This window comes from Acipenser ruthenus, chromosome 24, assembly GCF_902713425.1.
Source record: "Acipenser ruthenus chromosome 24, fAciRut3.2 maternal haplotype, whole genome shotgun sequence".
Lineage (NCBI taxonomy): Eukaryota > Metazoa > Chordata > Actinopteri > Acipenseriformes > Acipenseridae > Acipenser > Acipenser ruthenus.
Genome location: NC_081212.1, coordinates 27697302 through 27720968, shown reverse-complemented (window position 1 = coordinate 27720968; position 23667 = coordinate 27697302). Strand labels below are relative to the sequence as shown.

Sequence of the window (23667 nt, the reverse complement as noted above, 5' to 3'; positions counted from 1 at the left end):
GCTCCTGGGGGTCAACCAGAGCCTGCTTTAAATTTGACACTGTAATCCCTCTAGGTGAATATTTCTAGATGCTCAAAACATACCAATGCTAGCAAGGTTCCTCCTTGGTGTGCCTTGTTTGCTGTCAATAGCCACTGATATGCCATTACTCATGGTCCTGGCATGCTCAGAATGTATTATTAGACCTGTCTTCCTATCTGTCATTTGCAAAAGGTTGAAGGGTCAAAAAATAGAGGTAACCAGTCTGAGAGGCCGTCTGCATAGTGTTTACTGGGATATTTTAGATCCCAGTGAGACCCATATTTACTCAAAGGGTAAGCCAGTCTGCCATTTAGCTTTTCTTGCATCGCAGAGAGCAGAGCAAACTCATCAAGTCTCTGCTTTTAGGAGAGAGCAATAAACAGGGCTGGTGTAACAGGGACAGCCTCAGACAGGACTGCAGTGTGAAGAGGTGGAGCTACGAGCTACTGTACCTGGCTCGGGCTGTCCCGGGGGAAGCATGCAGTTTTAGTTTGGGAAGAAACTTATTTATTATTTTTTTTTGGAGTTATGAAGTCTCAAGAGGATGCAGCGGGCTGGGGAAGTTTGAGCAAAGTCTCAGCTTGGCTCTTTAAGGGTTGGGTCTGCAAAGCTGGTAAAAAGTTTTGAAAAGATTGCACAAGCTGCAGCTCGTTGCTGATTCTGGCAGTGCGCCTCCTCCTCTGTTGCTGAGAAACAAGTTTTCAGATAGAAGAGAAGCTGCCTTTGCTAGGACTTGCATTACTGAACAAGATGAGTCGATGGCTTACGTGTACCTCCACATACATTGTAGGTATTTTTTTTTTTTTTTAATTAGCAGTACATGTGCACGTCATTGGCTGAAAAGATTTCAGATCTGTGCTGATGGCGGAGTACAGTGTGCTGGCAGTGTAATCTGTGTTTAGGCTCTTTTTCAGTTAAATGTTTGAAGAGTGATGATGCTTTGATTAAATCATTTTTAAAGTGAACTTTACATGCAGTCTTAGATGTTTCTTTCTTTTTTAAGTGCTTGTAACAGGTGTGTTCCTACCGGACCCTTTTTTAAAAGATTGCTGCTTTCTGAAGCACATGCACGTTCCCCAAGTTAATTGTCTCCCTGTTTTATTTTCTCTGTCTAAGAATACGGACTGGAACAAGTACGATGACCGGCTGATGAAGGCAGTGGAGAGGGGGGAAGTGGACAAGGTTTCTGCGACTCTTTCTAAGAAGGGAGTCAACCCCACCAAGCTTAATGTGGAGGGACAATCAGCGTAAGTAACAATCCTCCTTGCCTTGCTTGCGATTCGGCGATCATGAAAGATCTATCCTTGATCTATCTGGGGAAACGGAACCTTAAGAATTTAACCAAACAACAGGCAAAGAATATTGAGAATAAGGCATTCCAAGGCTGGGGTATTTCTTTAGTGTCTTATCCCCAAATAATGCAGCTAAGCATCAAAAGCAACTTGCTTGAGACCAATTCTACCTTGAAAAGTGAACCTTTTATCCCTGCTCCTTATCTAAAAAATAAATAGCGCTCCAGTTAACATTGTGTTCCTGTGGAAAGACTAGAAGTGCTGCAGTATTTCAGACAGAAACTCTCTGAAGGATCCCTCAGCCTGCGCAGTTGTGATCCGGTGTGTTTGCATGCACATGAAATGTAGTTATATTGTAAAAAAGGAAAGATGGTGTTGTGTTTTGTTTATCTTCCCCCTCCTTTTCTTTACCTGCCTTTTTTTTTTGTTTCTTTTGTTTTTGCTGAAACATGCAGCACACCCTCTGGTCTTCTTGCGAGGCTTGTACAGCACATAGGGTTACACTTAACTACACCAAGCTTGGCAATGAGAAAACTAAAAGTCATGTGGTCAGAGGTCAAGCCAGCGTAGTCTTTGTGGTCAGGAAGTCCTTTTGAGCTGGATTGAATTATACATTTCAGCACAATATGAAATTCTAGTTCAAGCCAGTGTAATTCCAGGGTGAAGTGCCTTGTTGCAATCAGCAGTTATCTTTAGACTGACTTGTTTTGAATGAGCTGGGAGAGCTGTTATTGGGAGGACTAAAGGAAATGTACAACTCCCTGCCATTTCTTAATAGCTTCACTGTTTGTACTGATGCGCATCACATGCTCTAGAAAGAGTTTTTCAGAAAAAAAACAACGGAGATAATTAATCTACAGCTTTTGCTTCTGTCTTATTTAATAGGTATACCACAGCTGTGCGCAATATATATTGTAACTAGGAATGCTTTCCTGGGTGTTTGTCTTGTGTTTTAATAAGTGTCAAATGTAGGTTGATGATGATAAAGTTAACCATTTCCCGGTATCTGATTTTAACTTTTTTACTGTGTTTATGCAGTTTAGTTACATGTATCCTTTTTTATTCTGCCCCCCTAAGTCCTGTTCATCTAGACATTTTGCACTTTTTCATGCCAGTGGAAAACTTCTTGCTCATTGGCACACAGTGTGAAGAATATTGTCTGGTAATAAGGTGCAGGAATTTCTCAGTGTCACCCGAGGTACAGCTCCGATGTAGACGTATACACAGAACATCGCAAAACAGCACCCTCAGTGTTTACTGGCCCTGAGCAAGCTTTTGAGAGATGTGGCAGTCTGACATGGAGGGTTTAATAATGTCTTTCCCATTGAAGCCTTTATAGTGAGTAGGGGAACAGAGCAATGGCACAGGAAAAACATCCACTGACTTAATTACTTTAAAAAACATACAAGTCATGCTTGACTTTCATTTTGATGATTCATGGCTGTCATGAGTTTCAGCCGTCGGTCTCATTCCACCCGCATGAGTAGTTGCTTTGCTACCAGGCTGCCTCCTCCTCCTCCTTCTCCTCCTCCTCCTCCTCCTCCTCCTCCTCCTCATATCTTCAGTGCCCACGGTAGTCACTTCCAGCACTTCCCTGGGCGTTTCTCAGCAGCCTCTTACTGCAGAATGCCTTGTATTAGTCACTGCAGTTCACTACTGGGCTGCTGCTGCTGGACGGCAGCTCCTCTGCTCACTGCTGTCCTGATTATCCTGACCCTTTATTTAAACCCCAGTGACACCGAAAGTAATGAGTTTGAACTTCTAGCTGATTGGAATGCAAGGTCATATTCCTTGTTGGGAGGAATGCAAGCCCCCCCCAAGAAAAAGCAAGCTTCCAAACAGTAAAGTAATTTAATATAAACACAGTGGAGCTGCCAGCATTGGAATTGCATTGCAGCAAACACTTTGTGGCAGGTAATGTTTTACTAAGACTGATTTTAAGGTCAGCGGAGATGCACTGCTTATCAGAATGTTATTCTTTGCAAAGACCTGATAAGAAAGGAAAGGTCACCATTTTAATAAACCTTCTCTCGGCACAGTGTGCTCCCTGGACTTTTCACCACCTTTTTGTTCTTGTTGCATCTAAAAATACGTTGTATTTACAGCACTCTTTGTTAGGAGCGTTCTCTTTGGCCATCAGTGATGACAAGGCGCATAAGGTTTCTTAATATGGATCTGTCATCACAATGTCAGAAAAGACTTAAACGTAACATAAATGAACATGAAGGATGGTTCTTGCTGTCACCTTATATTAAATAAACTTGGAGACTTATAAATAGAGGCAACAGGAGCACTTTTTGTAAAATTGAACCTTCTCTTGTACTGTAGATTATTATTTATGATTATTTTTTGCCTAGAGCAGTGCGGCTCCTCTTTGTAATGAATTAGTCACTTTTTTGGGCTATGAAGTGTCTTGGACCGTATGCTTTGTGATGTTACAGAAGAGTAAAACATAGAGCATTACAACATGGCAGGCAGAGGCCTCAGTCTAAGGACAGAAAGATCCTTTGACGTCCATAGCGGGTCATACAGTAACATATGCTTGTACAGTAGGTGTCCTTGCATTGCCTGGCTGAGCCACGTTCAGTATCACTTTCCAATCACTACAGTGAATCACATGCCACTGTTTACAGCAGTGCCTGCTACACATTTACCTGCTAAACAAGGCAATGTAGATTTGTTAACAGGTGCTTTTAGTGGTGTTAGCTTGCTTTTGTTTCACCTAGTCCACCTAGACGCAGTGACCGCGCCAATAATTTTAGCTATAGCTGCAGAAACAAAAGACCATACCTGTGTGCAGGGCGTGGGGAAAGAGAAAATGTCTGCTTCCCGATCCTTGGATTTTTGTTAAATGGATGCTTGAATTTTTATTGATAATAATAGTAAATGGCACTGTTTTACCAGTGCTGAGATCATGCATTTTAAGAAAAATAAAGCCTCAAAACATTACTGTCTATGAATTTCTAAATGAAAACCTCCACATCTATTTACATTGATGCAAGGACTGAGGGGAAAATGCATTATGGAAACCTGAAAAGGCTCATCCAGTATTAACCATCAAGGCGTCATGCATATACAATATGTTCATGTGCTTGACTAGATGAGTGTGACAGTTAGCAGCTCGTTGTGGTTCAGAGGCTGAGAATCATTAGAATTGATAATGACTGCCGCTATTCTAGCGCTGATGCTGTCTTTCTCTGAAATCACATTATGGTGAATTGCTGCAACATTTCCTCTCGTCCATTCATATTTTAATAGCTGTCATGATGTTGAACACATTAGTGGCCTCAAACGATGACCTTGAATGTTTCTCAGTCCCAAGGTCCAAACATGTGCCTTTGACTTCAAACTATGAAAGTTTGTATAGCGCTTTTGTTTGCTGGTCCATTCAAAGATCTCTCGGCTTCCATACTTGCTAACCAGGTCTCATCAGGGATCCAGAACTACACAAATCTAAGTCAGGTAAAGCTGAATCGAACACCTGTGTTTGTTTTTTGTAGGTTCCACCTGGCTGCTTCCAGAGGACACCTGGATTGTCTCAACATCATGCTGGGCCATCATGTTGATGTGACTGCTGCCGACGCCACTGGTATGTTCACTGAAGGAATCCTGTAAAAAAGATATTTTAGTTAAATATTTACTTTTATTATTTTGTAATAGCCCAAGTGCTGTTGTCCTGTATTTAAAATAAAAAATAAAAAAAAAATTTTGTCCTTTGGCTAAATATGTATATTTTACAGCTGTAAAAAAAAAAAAAATAGCTGTTGCAAAATAGCAGTGCATTGCTATTCAAACAGTATAGCTCCACAGAGCCCAGATGTCTAATGACGTTGCTCAATCAGCCAATAATAATGTCATCGCTGTTAATGGTATCCATTCTCTTTGTTTATGTATGTACGTCAGTAAGGCAGACAGTGTGGCTGCTGAGTTCAGGGGGGGCGATTAATAAACATGCATGTTTAAACCACCATTGTTGTTTTTTTGTTCTGTTTACTTTAATGCCGTCTTCATAGTCATGTACTTTTTAAACTGTATTCTTGTTGTATCCTTTAGGGAAAAATGCCTTGCATTTGGCTTCAAGGAATGGGCAATCACTGTGCGTGCAGAAACTACTCCAGGTAATATGACAGATAACTCTTTACAGGAAACTGTATAGGAACCTCTGGGGTAATTCAGCAGTCACAAAAGGGTTTTAAATGTTTTCTTGGTGAATATTATAGTCAAAGAGTTTTTTTTAGCTATGTCAAGACTATTCTTTCTCTGCCAGTGTGTGTGTTGACATGCCTGTCATGAATTGAATGTGGGCACGTGAGTGCCAGGGCACATGTTGTTTTTTGTTTTAAATATATGAATGTTTAAACTTGTCCTCTCTAAGTCGGAACACAGGATGGTGGTGTCTAACTGTTTGTGCTGTAGATAGCATGCTGTCTCCTGGGCTAGTCGAATTCCTGTGCCCCAGGGTTTTGAATGTCCGTCCCCTTGTCTAACATTACCACTTGTTGCTGGATGTTTTGGAAGTTGTGAGGAGTGCACTAACAGGCTGGCCTGGTCCGGTCTTGTCTTGTGAACTCCTACACATGAACAGGAAGTCTGGATTTCACTGTCCGCTTCTGTCTTGCTGCAGGCAAAACTAGGGTTCAGAAAATGTACCGATGCGTCTGGCTTCACACAAAGATCAGTGCTAATTGGGTTCTGTGAAACCAGCCAATACTGTATGAAGTGGTCGAGGTTGGGTGGGATATAGAGAACTTTTAGTAACTTTTTTAAACTGTTCAAAGTTGATGTCTCACACAGAGTATAGTACAATGCACAGGCATACAGAACACTGATGTTGGCTTATCTACTGTTTTGTTGAATCTTAATGCAAAATTGGAGCCTATTGCGGGCAGCATGTATTCTGACAGTCCATTGAAAGCCCCTGATATTCAGCTCTGTTTGCATCGTCCCCACAACATGATAAACTGAAGTCCCTGACGTTCATGTGCTCATGTTTCAGCACAACTGCCCTACTGGAAACGTGGACCTGCAAGGAAGAACAGCGCTTCATGATGCTGGTGAGGGGTTCATGTGCTTCGGTTCTTCAGTAATAGAAATATCAGTGTTTTCTACTGCGCGCTTTCACTCACCATTTATTTTCACTCGTATGTGTGTATTTCAGTGATAGCGGGCTGTTCTTCGAGCGTGAAGCTGCTGTGTGACAGTGGAGCCTCTGTCAATGCAAAGGATTTTGTGAGTACCGTTCTTTCCCGCAGAGTGATGTTGACACCATTCTGTCAGAGGTTTACAAAATATGAAGCCACTGCACACCTGCACACTTGGATAAGAAATCTGTTAAACTGGATCAGAGTCTATTGCATTTCGTCTTCATAGTTAATCTGCTAATCTGTTAATCTAATAATTCCCACAAAGTAAGCCTGTAGTTTTTTATATATAATATAATTTCATGTCTAAAATGTAACTAATTCATTGTATGAAGATTGGCATTTTTTTAATTAACATGTTTTTTTTCATGAATGTAAGTGTTGTCTCTGTTGAAGCATTACCTCCTTTTGCTTCAGAGGGCGGCTGAGGTTTCTAATGTAATATGTAAATAATCCCTTTCTTTCGTTGGGCAGGATGGAAGAACGCCGCTGGTGCTGGCCACACAGATGTGCCATCCAAAGATTTGCCAACTTCTGCTTGACCGCGGGGCAGACATCAGTGCCAGAGACAAGCAGAGCAAGTATGAGAGACTGTCTTAATCACTGTTTGTCTGTCTGCTTGTGTGTGTTGTCCAAATTGCCCCTCTCTTTCCTGTCTGTCCTTTTGGCAGATCAAGCAAATCAAAAAGTGGTGAGGGCTCAATGCATTTCTAAAGCCAATAATAATGGCATCACTTTATAATCAGTTTGTCTCGGCACAGAGAATCGCTTTGTGGGAATAATCTTGATTTGCTGAGCGACGGGGGCAGCGAGGCAGAGCCCTGCTCTCCAGTTTGTCAACAGATGAGAAATACGATCCTCCCATTCCCTTGTGCTTCTTGGTGCTGATACACACTTACAGTGAATAAATAAAACACTGTTGCAGATCTGGGGTTCCATTCACAATGAAAGTGTCTTAGCAGAGTGACAGTAAGCAGTCCAGTCTCAGATCACACCCCAACCAAAAAATAAATAGATTTAAACCTATGCAGCTGGTGTGTGTGTGTGTGTGTGTGTGTCTGACTGCTTTCACATTGCAGTTGTACGATAGATTTTTGAACAGGACATGGTGCTCTTTGTATTAGTATAGCTGCTATTTGAAAAGCTGTTTTGGTCGCATCAGGCAGTTAATCATTAGTTGCAAAACCAGTGAGAATGTGTGTTTGCATGTGTGAGATCGCCATTGTTTGATGTTGCAGTAAACACATTTTGCCTGCTGTTTTTGAAGGACTTTTAATGGGTGCCAATAGGATGATGATGATGATGATGATAGAAAATGATGCAGAATAAAGAAAAACTCTGGGGTGATGGAAGTTAATGCGTGTAATGTAATAAGGAAATTTAAAAGTAACTATAATCTGTGGTGTTGTTATTGCAAAGTCAGGTAAACCAAAATCTTTATACCTGAAAAAAAAAAGAGAGAACAAAAATTGTATTTGGAGGAGAGAAGGGAGAGTTTTCTCACAAGCTTTTGCCTCCCAATATCTTTTGCTTGAATTCCAATCAATTTCAATGGGTACATGAAAATAAATAAACACATCAAATGACCCACGCCTATGTGCTCCAGCAGGCAGGACGTTGGTAACGTGTGTTTTGTTTTCTTCTGCCCGTCTCGTTAGGACGGCTCTGATTTTGGGCTGTGAGTACTCCTGCAAGGACGCAGTGGAGGTGCTGTTAAAGAAGGGTGCTGATGTCACAATGATGGACTCCCTGGGTCATGACGGATATCACTACGCCAGGCTCTGTAAAAACTCTGAACTCCTGTCAATGGTCAAGGCTGCCTATGATAACGCCAACAAAGGTATCTGTCCTACTGTGCGCACCAGCGATGGATTATTGCTTTTTAAAATTCCCAGTGCGTTTTTCATTAATGAGAACGTTTCAGCAGCCAAATATCAGAATAGCGAAGGGAGTACTGTACTGCTGTTTGATTGTGAGCTAGCCTCATTTTATTACAACAAGATTGATTGCCCGGAGGTCTCTATCTCTCTCCAGTCTGCAGCATGGAGCAGATTTGCTCCTTTTTTTTTTTTTTTTTTTTTTTTTTTTTAAATTTAGTCGTCGCGAATTATTTTTACCCCGGTTTTCACCCCAATTTAGCATGCCCAATTATTATCTGTATCCCCGGCTCACCGCTCGCAACCCCCCCGCCGACTCAGGAAACGGAGGCTGAAACACGCGTACTCCGAAACGTGCTCCTTCCAAGCCGTCATTTTTCGCACTGCAGATCCACAGCAATGCTACCAGACCTATAGTGCCGGAGGACAACACAGATCTGGTGGCTCCGCTGCAGAGCCACAGGCGCCCTATCGGCCACAGGGGTCGCTGATGCGCGGTGAGCCGTGGATTCCCCTGCCGACCTAAGCCCTCCCTACCCGGGCAGCGCTCAGCCAATTGTGCGCCGCCCCCTAGGAACTCTCGGTCACGGTCAGCTGTGACATAGCCTGGATTCGTACCAGCGATCTCCAGGCTATAGGGCACATCCTGCGAGGAGCGCCTTTACTGGATGCGCCACTCGGGAGCCCCGCAGATTTGCTCCTTGACAAAGCTATCATGACGGGCCTGGGGTAGCTGGCACACGCTGGTGATGGGATAGTTGGCACCAGAGTGGCTAGACCTTTCCTGTTTACACAGGGGAGGACGTGTTACGACAGGTGTCTGCTGCACTGACTTCTTTATCTGGCAACCTCACAGAGGTGACCCAGCCTGGAACTAGTTTGGCCCTGCCAGCTGGCCTCAGTTTGATCTGAGGCTGACACGATGGTTCATGTTACTGCAGAGTAAGCAGACTTAAAGGATGCTGATAGACCCATAGCCGCTTGGTCAGAGAGCTATCAGTGCCATGCACAAAAAAGCATATGATCTGCCTGCTCAACGCTATCGTGAGCACAAGAAGAAAAGAAAGAAAAAACGAATTTGGTGAGATATACATCTGAATAACTCAAGTTTATAATACTTGTATATACATAAGTATTATAGTTAGCCCAATAACGCAGGCAGGGGCATTTTGTCAATCAGTCATAAATCACAGCTGTGAATTACAAACCAGAACTGTGAACAAACTGTGCTTGTTTTTTTTTAGTGTTATGATTCCATTGCATTTGTCTAGGATGGCTTTTGCACTACAGTGGAGTTAATAAGGCCTTGCTGTGTATCTGCCATTGCACGCTGATCTTTGTAGTGCACTCTGAATAAGAATGCAATATGTGTTCTAAAACAAATGTATTTCACGAATAGCTCCGCCCTAGAAGTAAATATCTGTGCTTTATCAGCATTCAGCTGCAGTCAGGTGCCTTTGTAGTGTCTGTATTTATATAAAGCACTCTCTCTATACATCTGTCCTTTGCAGATAGGAAACTGACAACAGCTCATCATTGTGCACTGTAATATCACGTTTAATATCTCCTTTTTATCTCTCTTCTTCATTGGGTAGTATTCATACTCCTTTAAGATGTAGCATTCAGGTCCTGGAATGCATACTTAAGCAAGTCTTCTCTGTTTGCAAGATAGCAGGTTTCTGCATTAATCTCCAAAAGAAAGACAGTGGTGGTATGGGGAGGGGAGGTTATCAGAAAGACCTTACCTTAAATATCCCTGTCTCTTTCTTTTTTGATGTGCAGTCGATAAAGGCTGGTCTTTAATGAAAAAGTGATGTATTTGGGAGTCTGCAATACATGTTAAACTGACCTCTTTTTTTTGTTTATAGCAAAGGAAGCGGCCAAGAAAGGACCGCAGTTTCACCAGGTAATGTTGCAATATATACAATTACTACAAGATGCAACCTGGAAACAAATGACTTGAATGAAATACACTGTATTTGCGAACTGATCTTGAAGTTGCGTAGAAATTGAATCTCAACCAATGTTAGTTAAAATGGTTATTAAAATGTGAACGAATCCGCTGATCTGGTAACGGAGATCGCAGGAAAGGGAGTTTGTGCATTTTTATCAGCCAGCAAGAGATAAAGCTTGGTTGAAACATTGCCTTGTCAGAACGGGTTGTGATTCTGACATTATTTATGATGCCTCCAGCAATAAGTGTGTAATCTCCTCGTCTGTGTTCCATTCTCACAGCTGCGCAGAGAGGGAGGGGGAGGGGGGGAAACGGTTATTTTTTAATAACCTGATCTCCGAGTTGCCTTGGAGACCTGAAGCTAATTTTCCCCTCAATTGTGATCATCAGATGGCTGAAATAAATATGTAATGGGTGTGACCTTTGTTCTCTGTGCCCAAAATGAGTTTATTCATGATAAGTCGTTGCAGCCAAGGGCTAAAAACAGATTGTCTGGCATTGGAAACGAATATTCAACTCTGTTCATACAGAGCTGTTACACATTATAAGAGGGGGCAGGGGGTGATTCACTGAGGTTACTGGACTCTGGGCATGTTCACATGCTTGTTATTTTACTGTCCTTTGCTGTGTAAGTTCCAACAAGACTTTCTTTCTTTTCCTTTTGGGGTAATCTTACATTATTGAATGCTAAATTAACTTGTTAGAGACCTCTCCGTTTATAACTAGCTAATGTTACTAAAAAAATAACACATTTTAAACTTGTTTTATTGCATTGAAGAAATGTAGAAATGTGATTGCATTGGGTCAGGGAACATAAAACCTGTTATCAAACCTGGACAAGCTTTTGAGACTGCATTACTAAACGATGCAAGAAAGGTGCAAGCTGCATTAAATTGCAGTGAGCTTTATCATGCAGCCCGTGTCTGGGTCAGCTCCTGTGCACTGTATTAAAATAGAGTTTTCAAGTGACTTGACTGCCATCTATGGTCAAGCCTTGTAATTGCAAGCACTTTGGTTGCTTGCAGTGCAGGCACGGTAGGCACTTAACCACATAATGTTCTTCAACAAAATAATGACCACAGTGATTCCTTCAGGTGCAGAGTGTGGAGAATCCACATAGGATGGATCCGATGAATGCAGAGGCAGAAGCAAATCTAAGTGGACAGATATTCCAGGTGAATGTTTGTAGTGTCTTTATAAAGATAGAAAAGTGCCCTGCTCTAAATCAGCAGTCTTTATCCACTGTGTGGGATTTCAGGTGAGGATCAAAGTGAGATGTGTACTTTTTATTTTTTAAGCTTTAGTAGTAATATCCTGAGTAATAGAAGACCTTGCATGCTTGTACATATACATGATTATCCAGATGTTTGACCTATAGTAAGATGTGCTTTTGTGTTTTTGTTTTTTTAAATATAAAATTCCATTTGTATTTGCTGAAATACAAAGACTGACCGCTTTCCTCCTAACTCGTTTAAAAGTGGAGTAAAAAATCAATTAAACTTCTTGTTTGTAGTGGTAATGTCAATAATAATATTAATACCGATGATAATAGCTATTCATGTTAACATTCATGTCTGCTTTTAGGAACTTGAGGTTGAAAACGAAGACTTGAAGGGTAGATTGCGAAAGTTTCATCAGGAACAGAGAGTGCTACTTGACAAGGTTAATGGATTACAGCAGCAGCTCAACCAGGTAGTAAGAGCAGGGCTGCATGTTACATACCCTGCTGACTCTCAGACTGACTAAACTCTGATTCTAATCAGATTCAGTATTGCAGCAATGATACTGGCAATATTTACAAAAATAAATCATGCAAAATCAACAACTGTGCCGTCTTGTACAAAAGAAAAACAGAGAAAAATAGATCTCTGTGTTCACACTTAACTAGGCAACAAACCACAAACCTCACTTATTTTGGTTTTCTGTTTTTTTTCCCCCAGGAGAAGAGAACAGTGGAGGAACTCCAGAAAGAGGTACCTGGTTAACGTCATTGCTTTTGCACAACCAGACAATTGATCAATCAATCAATTCGAATAGCGACAAATCGTGGCCACTGTCAGCTGCACCAGGCACATCAATGTTTTCTCTGCACAGTGAGGTTGTATGCTATGAAGTGCTCAGGATGGATTTCACATACAACAGACTTTTGGTAAAGGATTCCTGACTTCACATTTGGGTCTATATTCACCATTATTCTTTGCTAGTCTCTGAAAGGACATGTTTGAAATGTGTCATTTGCACTTGCTTCATATCGAGGCCCATTCAGTGATATGATGTGGCTGTGTGCAACTAGTTTTGTAAAGTGACGCAGACCTGTAATGTGGTTTTTATAGAACCGGCTGAGGCGTCCGTATTGCTAACGTACCTTATTTCTTTAATAGTCATAAAGAGCTGTCTCTTTGTTTTAGAGAGAACAATTAAAGCTCCTTTTAACAGCGAAAGACAAGGAAAAGGATGAAAGTGTGAAAGCTATGGAAGCATTAAAGGACAGACTAAAGAACTGTGAGGTAACTACTTAAAAACAATAAGAAAAATGATCACATTTAAAATTAAGGCATATTTTGTTTCTCTTATTTTAATATCTTTTTGTTTTGTTTTTACAGAGTGATCACATTGGCCAATGTGGACTTAAAAGTAGGTATATGGGTAAATGCACCTATATTGTGACAATTCATTTGAAGAGTTGATACTGGTTATTAAATTAGCTGTTGCTAATACTGTCTGCTTCTTATAGAGTTATCTTGTGGGTGTCTTCTCAGACCTGTGTCTTACTGTATAAAGAATAGCACGATTTCAACAGTGGCAAATGCTTCTAGTCATTGACTCTTGGGGCAGCATAGAGAAATTAGTAATTGGTGACTCTTCAAATTGAATGACCCTCTTAAATAGGATTGTAGTGTGGAGCAGGTTTCCTGTCAACAGTGTTTTTAATTTCTCTGTCTAGGAAGAGATCATCTGCTTACAAAACAGTCCCGCAGCTTTGACTTAACACAGGTAATGTGTTTATTTTTCTTCTATGCATGTCTCTGTGTGTGTGTGTGTGTGTGTGTGTGTGTGCGTGTGTGTAGGTTCTTTTCTTCTTTTTAATGCTCTGTTTTAGCTGTAATCCATGATTAGACCTGGATGAGCATACTGAAGAAAGCTTAACTCAGCCTGTCTTCAAAATTGTTAAGATTTAGGAGCTGTACAACTGTGCGTAAGCTTGAAGAACTGATGTAGAAAACATTGCAGAGGTTTTATTTTCAGAAGCTGTGGTTAATCCACTTACACAGGTCATATTCCTGGTAATCTGTAGAAGACTGTAACTGATCATGAAGAGAAAGTATATACTGGTAATGGGCTTAATAAAAAAAAAAAAAAAAAAAACCCATTGTGTTCCAAAAGAGAATAACCTTTCTGTTTTATAACAGACAGCTCTTGAACATATCCCCTGTCGGATACACATTCAGTATTGTGTTTCTGCAAGGCGCTATACGATATTAGCAGATATCCACTCAGTGAGGTCAGAGTGGGTACCCATGAGTGGGCTTACTGGAGGCTCTGACCTTGAGTGGGTGCAAACCATCTTGCATTTTACCTTGTACTATAGGAATCAGTATATCAGGGTCTAGTATTTATTTATTTATTTATTTATTTATTTATTTATTTATTGTCTGTAATCCCACAGTCACAGTCTGTTGCCAGACCACTGGAGTTAATGGCGGGCCCAGCCTCTCCAGGTGAAAACGAAGCCCTCAAGAAGGAAATGGAAGTGTTAAGAAAACGGTACGAGGCAGCGAAAGAAGACCTGGGCAGGCTTCAGAAAGAGCTCTTGGGCAAGATTCAGGAATGCAAAAGTTTGTCTGAAAAATGTGAGACAACAAAACAGGACTCTGACAAGCAAGTGAGGGAGATGGAGGATGCACTGAATGACGTACAAAAGAGAATGGTGGATTCGGAGATGAAAGTAAAGCAACTGCAGACTCATGTGGTAGCGGTGAAGGAGCACCTGAACAACCAGGTGGTGGAAGATCTGAAGGAACAGCTGCAAGATGTCAAGGGGAAATACGAGGGGGCCTCGGCGGAGGTGGGGAAGCTGAGGAACCACCTGAAGCTGAACGAGAAAGCACTGGAGGAGTACAAGAAAAGTGAAGGAAGGTTAGCGGAAGACATGGAGAAGATGCAGAAGGAACTTAGCAAGTCGAAGAGGGAGAGGGAGCAAGCGGCAATGACGGTCATGGACATCGAAAGACAGATGAAGGAGCTGGAAGCCAAACTGGCCTCCACAGTACCCGGAGAGAAATTTGACAACATGAAGAATCTGCTTACGGATGCTGTGGATGAGAAGGAGGGGCAGATCGCGGAGCTGAGGGAAGACTACGAAAGAGCACTGGAGGAAATTGCGGGGATGCAAAAAGAACTTGATAGGCATGTGACACTTGAGGAGTATGACAGACTAAAGACTTCCTTCGAAGATCAGGCTGGGGGTCTGAAGAAAAAACTTGCAGATGTCACTGCCAAAAGTCAGACGTTGATAAAGGAAGTAGAAAAGAACCAGCAGGAGAATCAGTTACTTAAAAAGCAGCTGCAGGACTTGACTGTAAAAATGCAAGCCCAGTATGTGCCGTTAAAGTCGTATGAAGAGGTGAAGAAATCATTGAGCAGCACCACCGAAGAGCTGAACAGGAAGCTTTCGGAGGTGACACAAAAGCACATACGGGCTCGAGCTGAAATGGAGAAGCTCCAATTGGAAAAAGACACTTTATGTGAAAATGTGACCCATCTGCAAGCCCAATATGTTCCACCTGAAAAGTTTGAGATGGAGGTAACCAGCCTTTCATCTCAGAAAGAGAGTCTAAAACAAGAGCTTGAAGAACTTGATCAAAAATACAACGAAAGGGAAAAAGAGATAGACAAGTTACTCTCACAGAATGCTGATCTGAAACAAAAGATGGAAAAGCAGTTTGTGCCAAAAGAGCTGTACAAAGAGAGTAAAAATTCATTAGAGAGGGCTAACAGTGACCTATCTAAACTGGAGAAGCAGTACAGAGAGACCCAGCAAGAATTCAAGAAAGTGAAGGATGAAAACATAACGTTGAGAGAAAAGTTGCAGGTTTTCGAGAAGCAGTTACACCATGGATACGTTAGTCTTAGCGATCATGAAGCAATGAAAAACACCCTGAATAACACTGTGTCAGAGCTTCAGCGCAAAGCTGTGACAGCTGCATCTGATTGTCAGAAAGCACAGGAGGAAACTTTGAGACTTCATAAAGAAATCGAGGAGCAGAAGAAAGAACTGGACACTATACAGGAAGCAATTCAGTCCAAGTTTGTTCCGGTGACTGTCGTTGAGGAAAAGCAACGCGCTTTTGACACAACGCTGAAGGATCTGAGGAATCGGTTGACAGAGATGCAGGAGAGGCTGAGGGAAGCCAAGCTGGAGGGAGACAGTTCTAAGCAGGACAACGAGAAGCTTAAAGTGCAGATTATTTCTGTACAGCAGAGTATGAAAACTGGATACGTTCCGAGCGCGAAACATCAAGAAATCGAAAACGTGTACAAAAGAAGAACAGAAGAGCTTACCAATGAGCTTGGGGAGCTAGCACGGAAAAATGAAGACGTGGCTCTTCAGAAGAAAATGTTGGAAGAAGAAAACGCCAAGTGCCGTTCAGGGTTCCAGGCGCTGCAGCATCGCATGCAAACAGAGTATGTTCTGCAAGAGCAGTTTAAGACAATGCAACAGTCTTTGAATGGCACAATCGAACAGCTTAAGAATGAGTGTGAGAAAACAAAAGTGGCTTACAGACATGAATCTGAGAAAGTGAGGATGTTACAGAAAGAACTAGAGGTTCACAGTGCTGGCTCTGTAGCGTTGGAAGAGCACATTCGAATGAAAGAGAACTTGGAGGGAGAGGTTGCAGATCTGAAGAGCCTTCTAAAAAAGGAGGAAGAAAGAATGATAGAAAAGATGGAGCAGGTGGTGTCCCTTCAGAGAGACCTGCACAGCGCCAGCAGAGCCCTGGAGCAGATCAAAGAGAAGGAAGGCGATGAGTTATTGGTGTACAGATCGGCAAAGAATGCCCTGGAAGCAGAGGTCACTGGCCTCAATGAACGTTTGTCAAGTTTGACAGAAAAGTATGAGGAGCTGTGTGAGGAAGCCTTGCGCGCCAAGGACAAGGAGCTGACTGCAAAAACCGAGAATGAGATGCGGCAGGCCAACAGCCTGTCTATTGAGAGAGAGATTAAAGAACTGAAGGGGAGATACGACGAATCCTTGACCACGAGTGCCGACCTGCAGAAAAGGATTCAAGAATCTGCTGAACAGACGACAGCAAAGGATAAAAAGGTAAGGTTTAACCTAATTCGTGCAATGCTGTATTTTCCTCTTTTCCTTTTTCCTTTGTCATGCCCCCTGAAGGATGCCTTTCTGGGGTTTCCATGTGTGAGCGCACGCATGCCCACACACACACTTTGAAACCATAGACGTCCTTCAGTGGGATGAAGACATTCTAGGTGCTGCTGCAGCTTTGTCTTTCTCTACGTACGTGTTACAAGGACAAAGTTAATCTGTGAATATGAAAAGGGACCCCATCTGGTACATGGAGTACCAAGTCGCTAATTTGCCTACAAGAGAAATGTTATATAAATGTCAAATGAGGGAAGAGCGAGCGCGGGGGTTTCTCCAATCCCTGGATTAACATTAACCCTTTAGTTGCTGTGATGCCTGAGGGTGGCTGTCCCGTAGAGTTAGAACATGCGCCATTGCCTGTTTTACTGAGCGGTTCAAGAGGCAGCATTAGGCTAAACTGATTGGAGGAAGCTATACTGAAAAGTGAACAGGTGTGCTAACCAAAAATAAAACACTAACACCATAGAGGTCAAAGTTGCTGCAGCTCCTGCCTCCTTTGCTGTATCTCAAACTAATAGTCAATCTGCAACTACCAGCACAGAACCGCAAGATATTCAATACAAGAAAAGGGAGGAGATTTGTGCTGTTGGTAAGATGTAAGAAAATTCATTTTAAAAATCTTGTATAGCATCAGCGCAAAGTGGCCTGTTAACTCGAAGTGTACTTGATTTTGTTTCTTTCTGTTCAGATCACGGAGCTCCTGAATGACGTGGAGAGGTTGAAGCAAGCCCTTAAGTTGGCATACACCAGCAACACTCCGACAAAGAGACAGAACCAGCAGGTGGAGACCCTCCAAACCCAGATCAAGAGCCTGCAGCAACAGCTGGCTGTGAGTACGGGGACTCGATCAGGCGCAGGCTGGAGAGTGTGATTTCCTGGGAATCGGGAAGCATTCGGAATGAGCCGGCAGCCAGGATTCCACAGGCACTGATAGTGCCAGGTGGATCCTGATACAGAGAGATATTACGCAAATTCAGTATTGGAGAAAGCACTTGATTTATAGTTAACATCAATAAACGGCATAGAAAATAAATACACATAAACAAACATTTGAAGCTAGCTACCCTTTGGGGCTTCAGGCCTGCGGGAAAATGTGCGTTATGAATACTGAAAAGCAAAGTAAATTATAATGTATTAATCTGTATCTATTCTTATTGTGACTATCAATATGACTTCGTATTAATAATATTTGTATTCTTTTTCCACTTCTATGTATTTCCAAGGCCTGCGTTTTGAAAGAGTTAATAAAATATATGATATAAAATATATCTTTCTTTAAACTATTCTCTGCCCTCGGTTGCTAATCAGGACGCCTATCTTGTGCTTTTATGTCTTACGCGTGTCAAACTCAGTTTGCAATCTGCTAATGCAACCAAGAAGCCAAGCATTGGTGATTTCACACAAAATCTATTTCAGTGTGTGCAGTGAATTGAGAAATGTATCCTCAGAGACGGAGACAGAGACAATTTTATTAACAGAGAATTGTGCAGGAAGCATTATTCTCATTCTATACAGGCAAGGTCCTGCTTTCATCTTTTGGATGACAATAACACAAAAGAGAGGGTAGAAAAGAGAGACTGCTGGGACTGTCACATAATATAAAGCAGTGTTCACTATGTGTGACTGCGAGAACCGCAATGCAAGAACCGGTAATAGCAAAATAACCTTCAAGTGTGTTTTGTTTCTTCTGACAGATGAGAGTTTTTCAATTGATTGCATGTATGTGTGTCTGTCTCCTGTATATAAAATATTATTTGTGTGTTTATTTATCTTTCCCCTCACAGGATGCTGAAAGGCGACACATAGAAGTGGTTTCAGTGTATCGAACACACCTCCTCAGTGCTGCACAGGTACGGAGACTCTCGGTGAATTAGTGATCATGACTGGCTATCATTGCCATTCAATAGAAAAAATAATTGCTGTTCAGTGCTGCATTGGTAGGCACATTGTACAGCTGATTAGCTTTAAAATGCTAGCAGTCCTTACCATATATCTAGAATTGTGATGATTTTTTTTGAACACATTATAGAATATCCTAATCTTTGGAGCTACAAGGAGATTCTTGTCTATCTGTATTTATGTATGTCACACTAACATTGTTACATGTAACATGGTTATGGCATTGCTAATCACAAGTTGGCATGTGGCTTTAATTGATGGTTATATGAGCTTTTTAACGTTGTGCCTGTTATATATATATATATATATATTTATTTATTTATTTATTTATTTATTTATTTATTTATTTTATTTATTTTTTTATTATTAGATATCCTACCCTTTTCAGCTTGCAAAGTTTGCATCGTTATACATGTATTTTAGCATCTGTTTTTGTAATCGAAACCTGAACAAAACCTTTTTTGTTGTCTGCTCCTATACAAGCACAGTCAGATAATGTAGGGCCCTGTCTTCAGATCTGATTCACTGCAGCTCTTCTAAGCATTTGCCAGGCCTGTTTGTGCAGCCCAGTCTCTCCTGTTCTGTCTGATCTCTGTTCAGTGCGTTGTGTAGCTTGTTGATGGAGGTGTGAGCACTGTACTGTACTGTATTGTATTGATTGTGTTCTTCTTGTAGGGGCACATGGATGAAGATGTGCAGGCTGCCTTGCTCCAGATCATTCGGATGAGGCAGGATTTTGTATGCTAGGAACTGAACCACACTGAGTGCCGTACAGCCATTGTGACCTTAATCCTTCACTTCACGATGCACTACATAGCATACCGAAGAATACGCAACCAAGCATCGCCTGTGACACAGAGGACCATGGCGGATTGTTTAATGGTTTGAGAAAAAAATGCAAAAGAAATGATGCCTAGTTTCGCCTTTTTCCCTCTAAAATGCAGCCAGTTTTACTTAATTATTTTAATGAAGCTGATTTAAAATATTTTTATAAGCTTCTCTGTATGGTAAATTCAGTAACCCCTTTTTTATTTCCAAATGAAGACGTGGAGCCTTTTGAATACAAGTCCTATTGTCAAGACATTTAGATTTCCTGCAGAATAAGGACATTACTAGTTCTGTTTCATATTTTACAATTGACTATATATGGGAGTATGTTATAATACTACATGTAACTTGCTCCCAAGAGTAATGCAGCACTATGCTGCACATAACAATAGCACAATACTGTTTAACGCTCAGAAAACCAAGCCGTGACATCACTGAGTCACGTCCCTGTGTCTTATTTGGGACGTTTTCAGGCTGTCAGGAAGGTTCTTTGTTTTTAGATTTCTTCTTTTTTTCTGTTTTATTTTTTCTGATTTGTTTTCCAGACGTTACATTGTTGCCAAGCCTGTTGTTTCCCCAGGTATATTATCAACAATTACTTGTTACGATAATATCTATATAGCAAGCTTTAGCACAATTATATATACACACTTTAAATAAGTCTAACTGTACCAATCTGCTTGTAAACATCCTAAAGAGGTTTAAAAAAAATTTCATATAACTTTCACTTTAAATACAGCACGACTACAACAGCAAAAGAATGTGACAGATGAGTTGAATTGAGGTCACAGTGTGTACTGAGGTGGCTGTGCTTCCGATAGGGCTCCATTCTCATCTCAGTTAGGCTAGTGTGCCTGCAGACACCGGTACACAGTACTGGGTAAGCACTAGCCTTACTGGGATTAAACCACTGCCCAGGGTTGTGGCTTGGCTGGCCAAGTTGCCTTGTAATTTAACTAAGCTAGCTAAAATACCATGGCTTTGCCTTGCAGGTAAAAATAGGAATTTAGTTTTTAACTAGACTAACTTTGTGCCTTTTACAGATATATTTTTTCAAGAATGGCTTTGTTATACTTTGATTTAAACACTATATGATAATATTATTCAGCAGGACTGGAATGGAATAGGATAATGATTGTTCTTGTTAACATTTCTAATGTCAGGGGGCACTGACCCTGGGATACCCCCCCCCCCCTTTGTATTTCTCCAGGTTGGTACTGTTCTTAATAAGGTGTAGATTACCCTCATGGACTACTGTGTGTGAAATATGTATCTAATAACACTTTATCTTGATGTTTAAAGAAAAACAGAATAGCCAAACACTTGTTTTAACAGCCTATAAAAAGGCAAATGTTTTTATAGTAATAATAATAATAATAATTTGCTAACATTTTATTGTTATTTTTTAAAGCCCCCCAATCTGTATTTGTCAGTGGTTAAACGCACCTCTAGAAGAAGTCCTTGTGGTACTGGTACTGATGGTTATAGTGCAGACGTTTCGTTTGGAAATCCGGATGGAATTGTGTATCCATCTTAATAATTGGATGTACCAGCATTAATAAAAGTGCCTATTTTAGAAGAAAAGATTCTTATGTGTGTGTGTTTGTTCTACCACTGTATTTCAAATGGCATGAGCTTACTGTATTTACACTGTAATTACATACTATAGTAATGATTAGTTAAAACCTTCTTTAACACATCATCCATCTGAATTGTCAGTAATTATACTGTTATTACACTGTGGGTAGGTACACAGTATCTAATGTGTAGGCTAATCAGTGTCCTACCATTAGCAAAGCCTTGCACATAAGGTTTCAATGATTTCTTACACTTTTTGTAATATCATAAGCATGTGTACACTTACCTGTCTGTATGAGTGTGACCCATTTATCCTTCACAAGCAAGAACATTTGCAATAAGAACATGAAAAAGCAATGAAGTGATCAAGCGTGCCCCAAGTTTATTCCTCGCTTTGCAGATCCATCTTTAATGTTGGACCATCTTTGGAAATTGACCACGTTTTTAAAAAGACTGATAACTGCCATCTATCCTTCCCTGTTGAGAATGAGTCCAGGAAAAGAGACTCTGGGAAGACTATGAAATTACTGTTTATTTTAAGAGTGTTTTAAATCCATGAAACGCCAGGCTGCTGCATAGATTGGAGTGAATTTTATATTCCAGTCTAGGGCTTGCAGTTGATAATTAGAATTTAATTGAGGAGGCACAGAGACAATGGAGGTCACACTATGCTAATGAAGAACAATTACGAGTTTTAATTTAACATGCGAGCGTCACCCAGACCTTTGACCTGCCGGCATGGTTGATTTCAAGTTAGTGCACTGTTCACATCATTCTCTTTCTCTTATCTTGACCTTCTGTAAGAGAACATCCCGTTGAATTTGTGAAAGCACTTGGGTCTTCTCCTGCCCCTCCAAACCAGTGTCATTGTGAGGCAGGTATCACTTGCTCATGTTTCGGGTACAGTATTGCAGCCCGCCCTGTGGCCAATAACAAGCTGTGATACTAAGTTCATGCCGGAACAGGTATGCTTCCCAAGTGTGAATCAAAGCTCGTTTTCCTGTTAGAACGATGAAAAGATGAAATCTGTTTTGCAAGTAGCGGTTGAAGTTGGGTTCATCTTGGGTCCTCTGAAACCCCAGATTTGATTTTTTTAAAAAGGTTGTTGATCGCTGGAGTGTCTCATGGGTGCCACCTTCTGGAGATCTAGCATTGGTGCAACTGTTCAAAATAAAAGGGGGGATTTCTGCAACACTGCCCAAAGTAGAGATCCTGTAACTGCTAGACAATTGATCATGACAGCTGTGCAAGGTAAGTGATCAGTTATCTAGAAGCAATAACCGCAACGCAACTGCAGTTTAGCATTTATGTATTTATATAAACACACACATACATACAAATAAGATGGAAAGACTTCTGTTTGCATGTATTTTGCAACTGGAAACAAATAATATTGAACTGAGCCCCACCCACCCCCCTTCATTTCAAGAATTTATCAGTTATAAATTCATTTGGACAAAATCACTGTTTTATAGAGTGGTTGATGTGATGTTATCGAGTATGTATGTATTTCTTAATAGCATACTGTATGAAGCTCAAAACATCTGTTGTACATGTGTGCAGAATGGGGGGCATTAAAACTGCTTCCTCTTGGAAGTGTGATATTATGCAGAAACGTGATCGTGCTCGTGGGGGGGAAGAGAGCTGGAACTGCTGCCGTCTTCCAATGTGCTAACCAGAGGCTTAACTGAAAACAGCTCTTCCTTATGATTGGCTGTGTGTCTGGAGAGGTAGGGAAGGCAGGGCTCTCCAGAACCTAATCGTTTGCAGTGATACATTTGTAACTAATTAAAATCCTTTTAGCAGGGTTTTAAGCTGCCGGGGCCTTCAGGTTTGAGGTAGCATGAGCTCATCTGCAGTGCACAGCTGACATGGGCTCCGGTGTGCTGGACTGCTGATCTGCAGTGCACAGCTGAGATGGGCTCCGGTGTGCTGGACTGCTGATCTGCAGTGCACAGCTGAGATGGGCTCCGGTGTGCTGGACTGCTGATCTGCAGTGCACAGCTGAGATGGGCTCCGGTGTGTTGGACTGCTGATCTGCAGTGCACAGCTGAGATGGACTCTAGTGTGCTGAACTGCTGATCTGCAGTGCACAGCTGAGATGGACTCTAGTGTGCTGAACTGCTGATCTGCAGTGCACAGCTGAGATGGACTCTAGTGTGCTGGACTGCTGATCTGCAGTGCACAGCTGAGATGGGCTCCGGTGTGCTGAACTGCTGATCTGCAGTGCACAGCTGAGATGGGCTCCGGTGTGCTGAACTGCTGATCTGCAATGCACAGCTGAGATGGGCTCTGGTGTGCTGGCCTGCTGATCTGCAGTGCACAGCTGAGATGGGCTCTGGTGTGCTGGCCTGCTGATCTGCAGTGCACAGCTGAGATGGGCTCCGGTGTGCTGGACTGCTGATCTGCAGTGCACAGCTGAGATGGGCTCTGGTGTGCTGGACTGCTGATCTGCAGTGCACAGCTGAGATGGGCTCCGGTGTGCTGGACTGCTGATCTGCAGTGCACAGCTGAGATGGGCTCTGGTGTGCTGGACTGCTGATCTGCAGTGCACAGCTGAGATGGGCTCCGGTGTGCTGGACTGCTGATCTGCAGTGCACAGCTGAGATGGGCTCTGGTGTGCTGGACTGCTGCTGTTGATTTTCTTTTGGCAAATAGCATCTTTTTCTTCTGGAAAGGGTCCAAGCCA

General features: G+C 41.8%; 1 protein-coding gene across 1 annotated transcript in view; it reads left to right on the top strand.

Moving 5' to 3' along the window:
* LOC117429616 (uveal autoantigen with coiled-coil domains and ankyrin repeats-like) overlaps nucleotides 1-20984 on the top strand; it is a 35347-nt gene extending 14363 nt beyond the window's left edge. Inside the window, exons 2-19 of the mRNA XM_058999090.1 lie at nucleotides 1138-1268; nucleotides 4814-4902; nucleotides 5367-5431; nucleotides 6310-6367; nucleotides 6472-6542; nucleotides 6929-7035; nucleotides 8113-8294; nucleotides 10200-10237; nucleotides 11380-11460; nucleotides 11870-11977; nucleotides 12226-12258; nucleotides 12694-12792; nucleotides 12889-12919; nucleotides 13230-13279; nucleotides 13953-16610; nucleotides 17362-17502; nucleotides 18458-18523; nucleotides 19248-20984. Coding sequence (XP_058855073.1) covers nucleotides 1138-1268; nucleotides 4814-4902; nucleotides 5367-5431; nucleotides 6310-6367; nucleotides 6472-6542; nucleotides 6929-7035; nucleotides 8113-8294; nucleotides 10200-10237; nucleotides 11380-11460; nucleotides 11870-11977; nucleotides 12226-12258; nucleotides 12694-12792; nucleotides 12889-12919; nucleotides 13230-13279; nucleotides 13953-16610; nucleotides 17362-17502; nucleotides 18458-18523; nucleotides 19248-19319 — 4080 coding nt within the window. The 3' untranslated portion in view covers nucleotides 19320-20984. The remainder of the gene's footprint in view (nucleotides 1-1137; nucleotides 1269-4813; nucleotides 4903-5366; nucleotides 5432-6309; nucleotides 6368-6471; nucleotides 6543-6928; nucleotides 7036-8112; nucleotides 8295-10199; nucleotides 10238-11379; nucleotides 11461-11869; nucleotides 11978-12225; nucleotides 12259-12693; nucleotides 12793-12888; nucleotides 12920-13229; nucleotides 13280-13952; nucleotides 16611-17361; nucleotides 17503-18457; nucleotides 18524-19247) is intronic.
* The last annotated feature ends 2683 nt before the right edge of the window (nucleotides 20985-23667 follow it).